Raw genomic sequence first — 17,144 nt, forward strand, 5'->3', positions numbered from 1 at the left:
AATACTATTCTTACATGAAACTAGAACATTCAAGTCATACTCAACTACAGTACTCATGGACATATTTACAAACTTCAAAAACCAAAACACCATCTACAAATCACTATTCCTTTTGCAAATCCTTTACAATAGGTCTTCCAAAGCCACAGCAGATCTAGCAAAGGTATTCAGATCAAGGTTAAGAAACCTCAGCTAGCATCAGTCCAAGAAACAGTCATTTCAGAGCATCTCTTTGGAGCAACTGGCATAATCTCTATTCTTCTGCCCAAACTACAGCCTAGAAGCAAATCAGACCAATTTAATTCTTGCCTCCTTGTTTTCCCATGACTCCCCTGTAAACAGAGTATTCACATCAATACAGACCTAGACCCATGGACTGACTTCACAGTTTGATCTTGGATCCCTCTCATCACTATGGACCTGCCTGACAGGCACTGGGTTGCATGGCCAACTCTGTTTACCACCAGTAGACTAAAGCCTGACCATGATTCACTGACCTGAGCTCCCAGCTGTAACTTGGTGTTGAACTTGGGACTTCCCTTAACACCACAAACTCACCCAATGTCCTGAACTTGTGCTTGAACCCCTTCTAGGCCCATCCTCTCGGATACCACCTCTAGGCCTACACCTCTCACCACTTGGCTCCTGTGGGACTGCCTGTTACCAGCCTCAGGGCTCTCCCCACTCCCTGACAGAGAAGTTTCTTATTCTAGAGTTCCCTGTAATATCTGAACCTTGTTCCTTAACATCCAATTCAGAGACATACTCCTTGAGTACTTCTTTAACCCAAGTCAAACAGGCTGGGATTGGAATACAGCCTGTTCTTCCCTTTCTTTGACCCTTTCTATCAGTTGCACCTAAAACAAAAGCAAAGTAGTTGCTAATGCTTAGCACCCTAAGGATAAGCTTTGTTGATGAAGGCCAGAAATATCACACTTCTCAGATTAGAGTAGCAGCACTCATAAAATACATCTGAACATTAGTGTTTTGAGTATTAACTCTCTCTGATTTATCTCCTTATCTGCTGGAGGCTACAGCTATGGGATGCTATGACAGTAATCCCAAAGAATAACACTTTATTCAAGCAACAAACAAGGGTTTCATAAGAAAAAATACAAGAAAATTCAACTAGCAGGAAAAGAGCTCTGCCTGATACACAAACAGAATGATGTTTATAAAAGAGAAAACTTGAGCATAATATGCAATTGTGCTAAATCACCTATCACATAGACAATTGTCACAGAGGTACTAAGTTTGCAAACCAATTTCACAGCACAGTACTTCCCCGGTCTTAGTAAAATGCAATGAGATGTAGCAAAACAAATAAGGAACTCCTTTCTGTAAGAAAAACCACTTCTTTCAGACAAACACAAAACAGTACATTTTCTAAAGATCTACAGAGTTAATAAATCAATATAATCTCTGTCTACAGAGTCTGAGAGAGGGAACAGGAGGAATTCCTCACTTCTCAGACTATTTTCCTTTATATTAGATCAGAAGAGATCAACTCTCACATACTTTGGATGAAACACCTGCTGATTATTTTCTATGACTTGTAGTTTACTCTCTTGCTTACACTGAATGTTCTTAATGGATGGGAAACCAGAACCTGCAGCTGCCTCCAGTACACAATTTACCTCATATAACCAACTGAAGTGAACTCAGCTTGATCTATGAACACATAAACTGAAAGCCTGGAACTGTCTGTTTTGTTTAATTGAGAGTGTAGTCATATATTTGAATACTGTCTGGAGGTATCTACTTTCACTTTTATTTTAAAAGCATAAGAATAAAATGCAATAATAGTACATTTTTAAATGTATAAGAGGGTGAAAGTTGTTTTTTGTTGTACTTTTCATATCACAGGGCAGACTAAACTCAAGTTCCTTCTTAGGTTATTACTAACTTTCCCCTTCCATGAGGAAATGCAGAGTTCAGAAGTAGCAAACAAGCTTAAAGATTCTTCACTTTTTCTATAGTGTGTCGTGGGTTTGAAATGCATTCAGAAACTACTACTTTTAGTCAAACAAATGACATGTGTTACCATACTGATTTTGCAACAATATTCTTCCATATTTCTTTATGACTTTCTCAGTTTCTTCATAAACTAGATTTTCTTCTTGATCTCTCCATTACACAAAATGTAACAGTGTTTCTTTCAAAACTGATGAGCTACACTGAACTACTATGCCAGGCAAGTGTTTTTCTGAGTAGCAGGATATAAAGCCATGAATTGTTAGCCCATATTCTTTAGCTTTAATCCTTATTAAATCCTTGCTTTGTAAGTTTTCATATATCATTTTCAATCCCCAAAACTGTACAAAGCATAGATCTGGTGAAATGACAGCACACAACCTAGCTGGTGGTGTTATCTCAGGGACACAGTAAAGGCTATGATGGATAGAAAATCAATAAAGCAGTATTTCCCACTTTATATAACAGTCATGAGCAAAATCTATTAATATAAACATTCACAAATAAACATATGTAAGTTTTGCATAAAATGCAATTACTAGTAGTATTTCAAATAATATAAATAAATATGGGGAAATATAAGCATATAATGATCAACATTTAGGATTTATTATTAATTAAGGCATTTAATTTTTATTTTTATAGCTCAACAGAAACAAAGCAAGTGAAAGTATACTGGAAAATATCTATGAAGCAATTTTGATGTGCAGATAGTTACAGACCCCCAGAAGTTTTTCCCTTTAGTAAGCAAAGGGAAGAAATGTGAATTATATACATTGAATTATATGCATTACACATTTTAAATTGATCATCAAAATCATGAGAGTCCATGCTACATTCCAACTATGCGGCCAAGGACAACTTACTACATGTCAGTACAGAGTCACACAGACATCTCCTGGGGTCATGGCTTAAAATGCACCTAATGCAAGCTCAGTAGGTCAGAAAATTCCACAGGCATATGGCAGGCTAACAAAACTTCTGTCCTGACAGCTCTTCAAAGAAGGAAATCAGGAACTGGAGACTGAGTGTCTAACAGACATGTCAATTCTCCTGCTATGATGTTGGATGCTCTTAAAAAAAAAAAAAAAAAAAAAAAGAAGCTGCATTACAAGACAAACAGAAAGATAAAATCAAGCCCAAAGATTGTTCACTACCTTTGAAAACAAAAAAATACCATCTTTAATATTCATGTCTATATTTCACAAAAATTCATTCATAACCTAACAACAAAAATGACAGACCACATTTGCCAAATAATGGTCTCCTTCATGAGACTGAACTTTCTGAATTTTCACTGATGACTTGACACCTTCGGAAAACATTTGATGCTGTTTTCAACATATGCAGAGTACATGGAATAGCAGAGATCTGAACACCCAAATTACAGCCAACAGGTCATGCAATATAAAAAAAGCACATAGATGTGCTCTAGTCACAGACAATTTTTGATAACTTGAAAAATAATGATCAAGGAATCTATTAGTAGCATCAGGTGGTAGCAGAGGCATAGACAACCACAGTTAGACTTGTGTTACAATGAAATCAATAATAAATTGTACTAGAGACCTCTATTATTAACAGGAGGCCAACACAGGCAGTCATTTCAGGAAAAATTAAAAATGTATTTTCAGGACATGGTGTATACATTACCTTTTTCTATTTCCCTAAATGCTTCTCTTGGCTAACAAGCAGCATTTCTCCATTGACCAAACTGATTTACAGCCAACTCACTTTCATCCATATCCCTATCTTGGTCAAAGCCTGGAAAAGCAATTATACTCTGCCATCTGGGCTGGATGAAAAGGATACAGAGAACAGAGATCAACAGCATACTGATGACACTGGAGCCAAAACCTCCCACACTTTCCTTTACTATTATTTATGGTAATAGTATTATGGTGTGTACAGTGTTTTACAGGCAAGACTAAAGACAGAATTCTAGAAGGGAGAAAGAGTGGTGTTTTTCCACACACATTGAAAAAGCAGAGGCATGATCATCATTACAAATCCAACATGTGCAAGTAATTTGCTCTTTAAAATACTTGGGGATATCAGTGGGGGGAAAATGAATATACTGCCCATCCACCCTATCAGGTAAGTCTCTCTAAATAACTCATTGTCAATAAAAGTGAGTTATGCATAGATCTTTAATAATTAAATTAAAAGCTGAAAGTAAATCAACTATTCTCCATTACAATTGCAATCAAAATCATCTTCTGTGTCCAAAGGCTGGGCCTAAAAGATCAAGTAAATCATGAATTTAAGTACAGGTGGCCCACCACTATGTTTTCCATAGCTCTCTTTCCAAAAGATACTGACTAAAATGACAGTATTTTAATGGCTTTTTGTTTCCTCACTGTTGGCAAATCATCCTTCAGGAGAATTTGAGATTTGTAGTTCTTTAGAAAAATAACATCTGTAAAGCGTTACCAGAATAATTTCCCAATAATGGTAAGGAAATTATAACTTTAGCACTACGCTATTCATGATGTTTTAAAAATCTTCCATTTTCACTATGAAATTAGTCAAATGTGAGCATATATAAAGAATATAGTTTTCTTCCTATTTAGCTGAAAATAATTAAGGGCGTTAAAAAATTTCCTTACATGAAATTTAAAAAATATATCATGGAAACATGAAAACATTGAAGTGGAACAAGTAGAAGAAAATATATTGGTGCTGGAGGAACTATGACAAAGACAAAATCAAATTGGGAATATATCACTTCAGACTCTTTGAGAAGATTAAGGGTTTTCATGGCAAAATGAATGATGATATTTCCCAAATTTTATTGCTTTCACTTCTAGACTTTGCACATTTAGGAAGTTTGTGTGGTTTTTTTTTAAACCTCCAGATTCTAAATAATAAGGTGCTCAACTAAAGAGAAACAAATTTATGTAGCTGTAAAATTAGTAATAAGACCAGTATTAAGTAAGGACAAAAAAAAAGGGAAAAAACATCTAATAGTACTAATATTAGCTGTACTTTCATTTTACTGTGACACATAAACTTAACTGAGGGATTTTTCCAGTGCCTGACAATAGATAATACTAGTTACGGACTAAATGGCAATACAGCCAGACCACTCAATAAGCTCAAAATATCCTGAAATGTTCTTAATGATAGGACTCAACTGGACTTTAAAAATCCTTAACTATCTACACAGTTATGTCTACAGGTGTCCTAGGTATCCCTGTGCAGTCAATGTATATATTCACAAAAACCGTCTTAAGGTTCCCTCAACACAGCATGCAGGACACAGGACCTGTGGCTTTTTGGAAGCTGGAGATAAAGGAGGATATTATAGGGCATCTTACATGGTGTCAAGAATGAAACATGGCCAACTGAATGAAGGCACTTCTCAGCACTGTCAGCAATGGCCAAAAGCTTATTCAACAACACAGCAAACGGTAGGGGCACACGTCAGAGGCTAAGTGCAGGCACCCTTGTGCATTTGGGATACATCTGACGTGACCTCTAGCCACTGAGCCAGAAGACACGAGTCTGCAGTAAATCCTGTTCAATACCTGCCAATCCTATAAGCCATCTCAGCTACCTTAGGGCATCTCACACGGCACCAGACAACAGTGCTTAGGAAATTGAATCAAGTCATGGATATCAGAAAATTCTCAATCACCAGTTGATTCCTCTCTGCATAGCCAACAGCCAGCTGGCTTAGTAGCTTAACTTTCCACCATCTTCATTCATCCCATTTGGGCAAAAGTGGCGTGCCAAGGCCACTGAACTGGCCTATAACCTGTCTTCTCTTTCCCCAATAAAATATTCATGTACACTGCTTTATTTTCTAGGAAGCTAATATATAGTTCAATTCAAATTATGTTTCCAGGGTTTTAAAAATTCAGCTGTGATCAGCTGCAGATTCTGTTAAATCTTTTCCCTAATCCCAGTGTTCCACATGACACACCTTCATCACTTACCTTGTTCCTCCATTTCTCACATACTAACACCTATATTTAATCTCATCTTAACTACTTGCATTAAAAGTAAGCCCTAAAGCCACATACAGTTCCTTTCCAGATGCTGCTGTTGAATTATTTCCCTATGGGTTTCACCTAACATTCCGGCAATGTCCTCTGGCGCTTCAGTCCACACATCTCATCCATTCAAAGCCTTTAAACTGCTTTTTCCAAGAAACTCATAAACTAACACCTTTATTCCCATACAAAACAGCTAACATCTGTGGACAAAAAAAAACCCACTCAAACAAAGAAGAAATGTCTACCCAGCACAGTTTTTTCACCAGTGCACCTTTTAGCAGTTTCTGCATATAATAAATCTGTGTTTTTGTCACAAGAGCTGCTGAGAATGACTCTCATAAGAATATTTAATCCAAATAAATTCAAATATAATGCCACAACTGGAGTAACTTTCATTCATTTACACCAAACTGTAAAATAAATCTCCATTTAACAAGGGAATTATCTAAAAATAATATTGGCTATAAAAACATTCCAACAGTAAATATAATTTCCTTCTTATCACGTGCAGCATCTTTCTCATCTTCTGCAATATTAAACCTTTGTCCCAAATGTTAATCAAAATCTTCACCACTGACATGATACCTAACCCAGTTAAGTTATAGAAGTTAGGGAAAAAAAAGCTATGAGCTGATTACTTCTAACTGTAATAACTTAAGTTTGAAAGGCAACACTTAAAACTGTCCGTGGAAATAATTTTCTGAAATGTAAACCACGCGTTTAGCAGTTTTCCTCTGAAGTGACTCCTTAAAGGCCAGATAATAAAATATGTATCTGATTAATAACACCTTATATAATAAAGTTCTTATTATTCATTGTATATTATGTCCTTATCAACATATTACGAAATATAAAAAATCCTTCATCTCTACTGCACTGCTTAATTTTAAAGCGTGTGCGCCATTGTGACATTTCTACCCCAGAAGGGCTATATAAGCATCCATTAACAGAGCAGTAATATTTCCCTTTCTCTGAAAAGCAAAAATCCTGAATCTGTTTTACAGGTATTTAGCACAGTATGAAAGTCTGATTTTGATCATGCTCTTATCACAGAAATTTCTGATCAATCAAGAAAGCAATTTCTCTCAGAATTCCAATGAGTTTTCCCTAAGTGACAGAAGATAGATGGATTAGATAGACAGAGAGAACCTTTTCCTACATACTTCTGCATAATTTTTATTCCCACACATAAAATTATTATTTTTCTAGCATTTTCTGAGGATCAATTAATTGATGAGCCTTACTGAGTGCATAGTACTTCATAACATTGTATGTCAAGGTCCACATCTGCATTATCATGTGCACCAGCAAACTTTTATTGTGGCACATTTTGCCCAGCAAGTTCACAATACCACACAACATCATCTCTTTCATACTTCATCTATCTTTTAAATTTTACATTTGGGGGGAAAGAAGAATGTTACAGAAAATATTATACCTTTGTTAAATGAATGAGAGAGGTAAACAATAGAAGAGAATTCAACACAGCCTGAAGTACTAAATAATTACTTTTCTGAAGCTCTCCACAGTTTCTTTAAACATAACTTTCACATTTGACACATTAAAGATTCTCAACAGCCTTCAGTTCCTAAACTTTCAGAGAACCATCACCTTGTTTAAACACCTCAAATACCTATGTAGTGAAAGAAGGATGACAAGAACTCAGCTTTATCTCTGGACTATACCTACACTGCACCAGTTTCTTACTGCATGCTATTCACCTATAAACTGAAATTCCAACACATGCTTCCATAAACATGCGAATCTTTCAACACAGGTGCTGCAAGAGTTGAAGCTCCCTTTCTCCTCAGAAGCACCAAAAAATAGTCCTATCATTAAAATGTAGAGAAAACAAGTAACTTCACCCTGGGTACTCAGCATTCCACCCTGACGCATTCCAGGAACTCAGCATTCCTTCCAAGTGGAAAAAAACCAACCTAAAAGCCACTGCAGAGACATCAGTTAATGCTGTTTATTAGTCAGCATATCAGAAAGTTAAAAACCAGAAAATTTGATTAATTAGGAGCAGTAAATGTTTTGCTTTATGAAAACTTCTATATCTGACCAGCTGGTACAGTAATCTTCTAAGGTGAGATTTCCTTACCTAAACTAAAAGACAGAAGATCCACAAATTGTAAATAAGAGTCTTATTAAAAGATATTCTAATTTATTTCAGTAGGAATTGAGATCTGAGTGATCTTCGGCAATTCACTCATCTTCACTCCCAGCCAAAGCAATGAGAAAAGACTTATCTCAAGATGCATGAATTGTAAAATGATTATTTGATATGTGGGTGTCTTAAATCAGTCCTCCTCCTTGAGCTGGCATGAGAGTAAATGAACATCACAGTGCCCATATTTAGGCTTTGAATGAGATGGAGGTGGGAAAAGTCATAAATGGGATCTCAGCAAAAAGTAGATATGGGGTCTGAGCAAAAACTTCCTGTGCATTCTTTTACTTCCCAAATTTGCAAAGCAAATCCTTTACAGAATTTCCACCTTTATTATAAAATTCTAAATTCACTCAGTAATCCCAGTATAGCAGAGATCTCTATCAATTAAAAAGCTCCTGTTATCTGTCCAGTATTTACAGGCCAATGGTATAAAAAACTGAAAGTCAGTGACGCAGCTTAGGTGAAACCTACACTTTATCAGCTTTGGCACCCCTAAAAAACCAACAACTCAGCCTTTTCGGACTTACTCTCTCCAATGTTCTTGAGAGCTTGCTCTGCAGCACATGAAATACCTGACTGAAAAAGTTGGCATGAGTCTAGTGACTTGATCTTCTGAAGGGGAAACTCCTCTTGACTTCAAAGAACATTTTAGAAAGAGCTCAGCATTGCACTCCAGTTCAATTCAGTGGGAGGGTGTTTTATTTACTATCTTCAGTGTCAGCATGTATCATGTCATTTGTCATTTCCAAATCCAACAAGAAAAACCAGCATGGTGATACAAACTTAACAGATTGCTATAATTTAAATTATAATATCTTCCACTTTATTACTATATTTATTTTATTATATATATATATATATATTATTTCTATTTAATAACTTTTTATGCTTTAAATCTTATAAAGACTATGAAAATAAATGTTCCTTGGAATCTGCAACAAAGAAAAAAAAAGTCCCATTCTTGGGACATTCTTGTAATATGTTCACTAAGAAAAAGATCCATTTAATGAGTTCTGTATTGACAAGGCCTCTGCATATAGAAGAATAAAAAAGAGCTGGGAGAGTGTAGGACTGGAAAACAGGAACTTCAGTGATCACTCTTAGTGATCAATTAATTGGTCTTAGTTATATGAAAGACAACACAAGGTCAGCATGAAAACACAGAATGAGGTAAAAATGGTGGACAAAGGGAAGAGGGAAAAAAAGATCTTTGTCCAATGAAATTAACATACTTTCTCTATAAAGATTTCATTAAGTATCTTTAAATAATGCCATCCCTTGAAAGAGTTAAGAAATGAAACATAAAGTCCAGGAAAACTACCTTGTGATTCCTCTACTTACATCCAATTTTCATCAGATTAAAAATAAAAAAAAAAAAATTAAAAGGGTATAAAAAATGATGTACAGTAATTGTCACAGTAAATTAATTAATTTGCAATATTGTTGTCAGCAATTTTTATAGTACTTCTTAGCTTGAAAAATTAAATTAAAAACTGAAAATAGCCTAAATAGTTATTTGATGAGAGCCTGCAAATGTTAATTTATTCCTGGAATATATAATTACATGGAGATAAAAAGAACATGAAACACAGTATGTCTCAAATCAGTTGCTCTGAGGTGTACCTAAAATACTCAAATAAAAGAGATCTGCTGTCTCCTCCCAGACTGCATAAAACCATGTGCCTCATTTTTGATGGTGTAATTTGCATCAAGAATCAAACATAAGTGTGGAAGACATACATAATTGTCACATGGACTGTGGGTTTTGTTGTTATGCTTGAGTTACTTTAAAAATAAATTTGAGAGGTTTCTAGCACATGTTTAAAACATGACAATTTGTTACTAAATCTAAATTAGCACATTAAAACTGAAAAAGTAAGACACTTGTGTGCATCTCTTGATCCAAGAGTGTCATGCAGTGAGGAGATGAAGAAATCTTAGTGTGTGCATTTTGAGTCTGAATATTTAGGCACGTAGCACATAAATCATTGGAATCAAGTCTCTGAAACAGAAGTTAGCTGTCTAAATTAGAGGACCCAAGTTTTTGCTCATTATTTTATATATTTAGCACCTGGCATTTCTGTTCCCCCCCCAGTTATAAAACTTTTCAATGGTAATATCCTGAACAACTGTTAATGATTCTGGATATGCATTCCATATGACAGCCTAAGTCTGTGACAGAAATCCTACAACATAACATAGCACACATCAGCATTATTTAGACAGATTACACTTCCTAGAGTCACAGCTACGTCCAGCAAAATAAGAGACTAGAGTCTTATTTTTGTCTTATTTTTGCTTTAATTGCTGTAAGTGTAGGTAGCCCTTACCAAACCATGACTCCTTATACATTCTTATTTTACTATACCCCTTAGTACACCTAGCTAGTAGTACATAAATGCAATGGTTTAAGAAAAAGATGCTTATAATTTAGTTGTGTTTAGCCACTACCCTATTGCAGAGCAGAATACCCGGTTTAAAGCAGATGAATACTCACACCGAAGTTGACACTCTGACCTTAACAAAGTACTGTAAGCCAAGCAATTTAAAAAACTCATCATGGAATTGTCTCTTTTAAAACATTTACATATCAATCCTCTACTCCTTATTATATAATCCTTAAAAGTTCTTAAAAACCAAATAATTTTCACTACTATGGAAACCACATCATATAATCCTTTCAGTAAACATAAATCATATCCTCCTTACTGTGATTAAAAAGCTCCTAAAGAATTCTACCAATGGGTAATTTGTTTTTAAATTTCTACTTTATATTTATTATATGGCCTGAGTATAGGTGTGTGTTTGTGGGTAACAACATCTTCCTTTATTTTAAACAGCTAATTTCTCTTCTTCCCACCCTGCCCACACATCCTCCAGGTCTTAACACTAGATATCAAACATACCCAAGCCATTTTACATTTCACCTCTCTTTTCCCAATCAATGCTCCCAAATCATGCTCCAATTCCAGTGGTGCAAGACCTAATTTATCCCAGCTGGAATTCAATTTCTTGAACATGACTAACCAAAATGGAACAGATACAGTTTCTTTGCAATGTCATCAACATCTCCCTGTTTGACTGAAAACACTTGATCTACTCTGTCTGAGGACCTAAATTGATTTTTTTTTAAACAGCTATATTGGCAACTCATTGTCATCCAATGATTTGTGAGGATTCCAAGGTTCTTCTTCAATCTCTTCTAACAATAAAGTCAAACTTGCTAGTTTGGGTTATAGGTCTCAAAGCATCTAATCATTCTCTATCCTTGAATTTCATCCCAGTCTTTTACACTTTTAGCCATCCAGCTCTTCCCTGCTGTGTTCTTAGCACATTCCTAATGCATCAAAATTCTGTTCTAGCCTATGTGAAAACATAACATTAAGTCTGGAGTATAAGACCAATGTCAATTACTCTCAGACCATCTTTTTTCCAGCAAGAAGGTTCCTGCTAAACCAGAGGACACCAGCAGCAGATTAACACCTTCCCTGCTGCTCCCTAAGCATTTCACAAAGCAGACCACAAAGTACATTACACACTCTGGTCAAATCCTGTGAGTCACCACTAGTAATGACCTTGATCTCTGCAGAAATCTCACCAACACTGCAGGATCTACAGCCACCTCTTTTCTCTATAGACACCGGCACATTTTACAGTTAAAAAAAAAAAAACAAAACAAAAAAAAAAAAAAAAACCCCATGTCTTCAACAAAATCTTGTGTGACTACAGCTCTTATTTAGTAAAAATAAATCAGACCTTTAATATTAAGTTAATCAGACCTGGTAATAAAAACCATATACAGTGGGGTAATGCTAAGAAAAAGAAGCTGAACTGTATTCCTTGTATGAAGCATTACAGAAGTCTGAAGCAAACAGGTTTTGGTTTTTTTTCAGAAATTCTTCAGAATTTCTGGGGTTTTTTTTCAGAACAGTTTTTTTTCAGAATTTTTTCAGAATTTCTGAAGCAAACAGTTAAGAAATTAAGAATATGGAGAAAGATGAAGACACTGCAGCAGGAGGAATGTGGTGTGTCATTAACCAATCAGGTGTTCAGTAATTTTTTGATGCAATATAGACTAGTCTAAATAAGACTGAAATAGGTATTAGTAACTTCTGCAAATACATAGTAGAAAATTCTGTTTACTGTCTATTTAGCCACCTAGCCAAATTACCTATTACTTTTCATCCCTCATTTTTAATAACTTTACTACTCAAGCAAGTCTATCTTTTAAAGTCAAATATTGTTCTAAAAATACTGCAAAAATTGTTGGCTAAATGAAACAGAAAAAAGAAGGGAAAACAAAGACTAAGATATCCCACTACTCACTTTAGAACCCATTATTTCACCTCCAGTAGAACTTCAAGTGGTTAAACCTGGACAGGACTACAAATGAGTCAGCACAGTATATAACCAATTTATTATATATTTGGGGTTTTTAGACAAAATAGAATGGTTTTATTTTTATAAGAGCCCTGGCAGCAACATTTACATTTTACTTGGTGCTTAAAGAAAAATCCTGAGGAACTCCTGAAAATATTTCAGCAGGTAAATAAACTCTTTATCAGCCATGAAAGCATTAGTTCTGGGAAATGGTTCTTGTACCTAAACCCTCTTTCCTATTTTATTCCTTAGTGTACTCTCATAAATATCATTGCAGTGGTGCTGCCATAACTTTCTTGCATAGGCTGGTCATAAAAAAAAACAAAACAAAAAGACCAACAAACCTTTTACAACCATTACTTGAGCCAGTATAGTTACAGATCACATAACAAGAAACACTTATTTCTTGAATGCAATAGGTATGGAATGCACTCCTACACAAGGAAAACCTTTGTGGGTTGTTTAAGAATACACGTGAGAAATATGGAAATTTGAACAGATTCATGTAAAATCACAACAAGGTAATGCAGAAGCAAATGAACAATGACCAACTCTGTATTTAATTAGTCTACTGTGCAGCTCAAACCCACATCAATGTGCACGGGGAAGACGCTTGCTGTATATTCTCATGTTTGCTGCCTACTGATGCAGACATCCTCTGTATCCTTGGACGAAGGAAAATGGTGATGAAAATAAAAGAAGAGCATTGCAAAAATTAAGCAAAATGATCCATTACAATAAAGAAAACTTTTCTTTTAATCTACTCTTTTCTGAGATGTTAATGATTGTGTTTGACTGCAAACCCACTCTGTTGCAAAAGACTTTTCAAGTGCTTCATCTGATAGGGGGAGAGAGAATGACACAATCAAGTGGCATATCAAGGTATTTTGAAGGAAACTTGAAAAAGTTCAGATCTTTTGAAAGGAAATGATGCACCAAAATGTAGCAAGGGCACGTGAACAGAATTATAGTGCTTTGCTTCAGGCCTAGTATATAAAAGTCCATTAATTCTATTTTATTTCTTTACCATAAAAAAATCCACTTAAAAAAAAAGTTGATTGTTTTTCCCCCAAAATTTAATGCTGGACAGACACTATTCCCAGGGAAATATGATAGCTGGAAGCTGTATGGGGCTTGCCTACACAAAGCCCTATGCTCCCAACAATGTTGCTTTGGGTATTCCATATATGCATCTTTTGAGATATGAGGCTCAGAGCATCCGAAGCAAAATTAAAACGCTGCCAGTTTTCATACCACTCAGAACATTTTTCATCATCTCTCCACCTCTGAAGTCACATTGCTGCATAGGAATTAAATTTCACTTCCAAAGAGTGCAGAAAAATGGAAGATGATAACAGAAGGCGCAACAAAAATCTATCTGAAAATAGAAGGATGCAACAAACAAGAGCTGCTCTTAAAAAAACAAAATTAAAAATTTATTGAAGTACAGTTTATTTTGTTCTAGGCTTGGCTTATGTTTTTGAAGGCTTGAAGCATTGATTGATTACTGGAGCTGGAGTTGGACTGAATGACTGTTCAGAGAGGATACGCTGGTAACTTCGCTTCCCCTCTTGCCCTACAAAGCCACGTTTAGGGCAGTCATGGCCTGAGCTGTTGATTTGGCACCTGCCCGGGCGCCCCAACCAACCTACAGTCCCTGCAGCCAGTGTGCACAGCTGCTCACAGCTCAGGGAGCGGAGGGTGGGCAGCCACCTCCACTCACGCGTCCGTGACAGCCCCCGGCTCTCTCTGCCTCGCCCCGCACGGCTGCAGAGACGCTTCCCCCGACAGCAAGGGCGCCCAAACTCGTCCCACACTGCCATTTCATCATTTTCACACCGGGAATGATCACGCGTGGCGAGGACCACTGCTGAGCGGGCTTGCCACTGCCTCACCGCTGTCCCAGCGCCACCCACCCGCGTTCGCACTGCCGGGAACACGGTGTAACACCGGCCGTGTGCTGCAACACTGACCAGACACACCCCAGCGCTGCGGGGCGGTGGGAAAGGGCCTCCCCCGCTGCTCCGGGCAGGACGGGAGAGGGGAGACGGGAGACAGGAGAGGGAGCCGGGCGCTGCCAGCGGGCAGGGGCAGCAGCGGCGCGGGGGACGTGCCTGAGGGGCGAGGGGGCGGCGAGGGGGCGGCGAGGGGGCGGCGAGGGGGCGGCGAGGGGGCGGCGAGGGGGCGGCGAGGGGGCGGCGAGGGGGCGGCGAGGGGGCGGCGAGGGGGCGGCGGCGCCCCGTCCTCCCCCTGGCGGCGGCCGCGCCCCGTAGGGCCGGCCTCGTCCCATCCCTTGACCCGCGCCGGGCGGTACCTGCGCGGGGTGCGCGGCCGCGGGCGGCTCCGCGATCCACAGCTGCTCCTTGAGGAGGTGCTGGTAGCTGAGGCAGTGCTTCAGCGCGGACGGCACCGTGCCCATGGCTCGCCCGGCCGCCGCCGCCGCAGGGTGGGCGCAGCCTCCCGGCCCGCGCGCGAGCAGCCCCGCGATTGGCGGAGCGCGAGCGCCGCCGCGTCCCCTCCCGCGCGGCTGCGGCGGCCGCCGCCTCACGCCCGCCGGCCGCGGGGCTCGCCCCGTGCCTCTCCTCGCCTCCTGCCCCCCTCGCCTCCTGCTCCTCCTCGCCGTCTGCCCCTTCTCGCCTCCTGCCCCCCTCGCCTTCCCGGACGAGGAGCCGAGCAGCCTGCAATCGCGGGGCGTGCGTGCGGGAAAAACCGCTGAGGAGAGCCGGGAGGGCCGAGCGTGGGGACAGCAGCCGAGCTGCCCCGCACGGCCCCTGCCCCGCACGGCCGCGGGACACCGGGCCCAGCCCGACCTGGCAAGCAGGGGGGGAAAGAGAGGAGCAGGGGGAAGTGATAGGGCTGCTTCCACACCAAGCCTACGTGTCCTGTTCGGCATCCCTGGGCTGTGCAAACCATACCTGATAAACCAGATTGTGCTCGCTCGGGCAGCCAGGTGACACGAGGCTTCGTGCGCACACTGGCATTTCTGCTTTCCGTTTAGACAGCAAAAACTTAGGGCTTTACAAATGTAATACTGTTCAGGTATAACAGCAGCAAGTTATATTTTGTCTGCTCCCTTAGGTTCATTGTGTCAACCAACTTTCCAAGTGAAATTTGTTTCTGGATCATTCAATTTCTGGGGTATCAGGGATATTTTGTTAAATTTATTAACCTTTCCGTCAATCATTTTCTGCAAAAGATTATCAGGTTTACCACCAACTCTCTGTTTCAGTTGTTCACTGATAGATATGATGCTCTCAAAGCCCCATTTTTCTTTTGCAGTTTTGCGTTTCATCCCTATTGTTGTGTGCATCTAAAAATTGTATTTCCATAGCTATTGAAAACCAAAACTGGATGCTGATTGATTGGCTGGGAAGCTTTTGTTTTTTGAAGGATAATAATGGCTTTTCAGAAATAAGATATTTAAAATCCAGTGTAAAAATTTAAAAATATTACTGGTGGTCATCTCTGCAATTTCAAATCTGGCCACTGAAAAGTGGCAGGAAGTTTTGTCACTGACTGCTAGCTGATGCAGTTAGTATCTTTTCTGTCTTTTCCCAGTAAAATATTTGTGAATTCAACATTGTTTTATTTTCATAGTTCAAAATTCCACTAAGGTTTCCTTAAATGCTGACTCTAGGTATTTGCTTTGGTCTTGTTACCTGTATAGTTAGGAATGAAATATAGAGAAGCTGGCAAAAATATCATGCCTTCCTTTTTTGTCTCACAGTAAGAGAAAGAAAGTTTATCAATGATACGGTAGGTATATGTGAAGGGAAAGTCACTTTATTAAGATTAATAATTTCATTTTCAATTTTCTGTACACTTCATAGCCAGCTGGAAAAAGGATGACTGTAATCACAAGTTAGGAGTATGTCTGTGAATACAATGTACCTCTCCTACCTAGCTCACCTGTTCTCAAGTTACTCCAGTTCCAAAGTCAAATTTCACATGGCCTTTAATCATCTTTCTTACAAACACCTTTGAAATTAGTTGCATTGTAATTCTCTGCAGGTAGCTTATATCAAACTGCTATTTCTCCACATTAAATCCATTCTAATGATATTGTTTTTATGTCTGTTACTGTTTTGTTTTTGTAGGGTTTAAAACCTCAGTAGCCTCTTCCAGCCTACATCCAGCGTGGATGTTTCCTATCACAAACCTGCTTCAAGACTCAGAATGCCACCACATATATTCTAAAATTCTGAATTCCTGTGTTGTTGGGCAGAGAAGGAAAATATAACAGATGCATTCTAAAGTAATCCCAAACTGAGTTCAAATGCAACAGTTTCTCATTGTTTCTTTTCTGTTCTACCTCTTATTCTCTCTGCAGTCAGAATTTTTCACCCTTGCCAGTTTTGCACTGAATTTGTCAACTGGTCCTTCTAAATGCAAGGAGTTGTTTCAAAAACAATAGACATATAAATAAAACATGCTCATCTGAAATATGCATGTTTCTTGGGAGAGGGGTGTGATAATCTTTCTATTGAAAACGGGCCTGTGTGTTAAAACCTCTAGAGCTAAAATGGATTGTTATTGCTAAACACGAGCCACATGGGACAGCACAGAGTGAGAGATGCTCCAAGAGGATTGCGTTTTAGGCACACACAAGCATCTTG

The 17,144-nt window shown here is 38.6% G+C and overlaps 1 protein-coding gene across 4 annotated transcripts in view; it reads right to left on the reverse strand.

Annotated features, from left to right (window-relative positions):
* The window catches only part of HMGCLL1 (3-hydroxy-3-methylglutaryl-CoA lyase like 1), a 74,720-nt gene extending 59,697 nt beyond the window's left edge, over window positions 1-15,023 (reverse strand). Inside the window, exon 1 of one of the 4 annotated variants that reach the window (XM_064412221.1) lies at window positions 14,843-15,023. In XM_064412221.1, the coding sequence (XP_064268291.1) occupies window positions 14,843-14,947 (105 nt within the window). In that variant the 5' untranslated portion in view covers window positions 14,948-15,023. Of the gene's footprint in view, window positions 1-13,666; window positions 13,836-14,842 lie in introns of those variants that run through there. The other 3 variants (XM_064412220.1, XM_064412224.1, XM_064412223.1) reach the window with 3 other exon arrangements.
* Between the last annotated feature and the right edge of the window lie 2,121 nt (window positions 15,024-17,144).

Source organism: Passer domesticus, chromosome 3 (assembly GCF_036417665.1).
Source record: "Passer domesticus isolate bPasDom1 chromosome 3, bPasDom1.hap1, whole genome shotgun sequence".
NCBI classification, from domain to species: Eukaryota; Metazoa; Chordata; class Aves; order Passeriformes; family Passeridae; genus Passer; species Passer domesticus.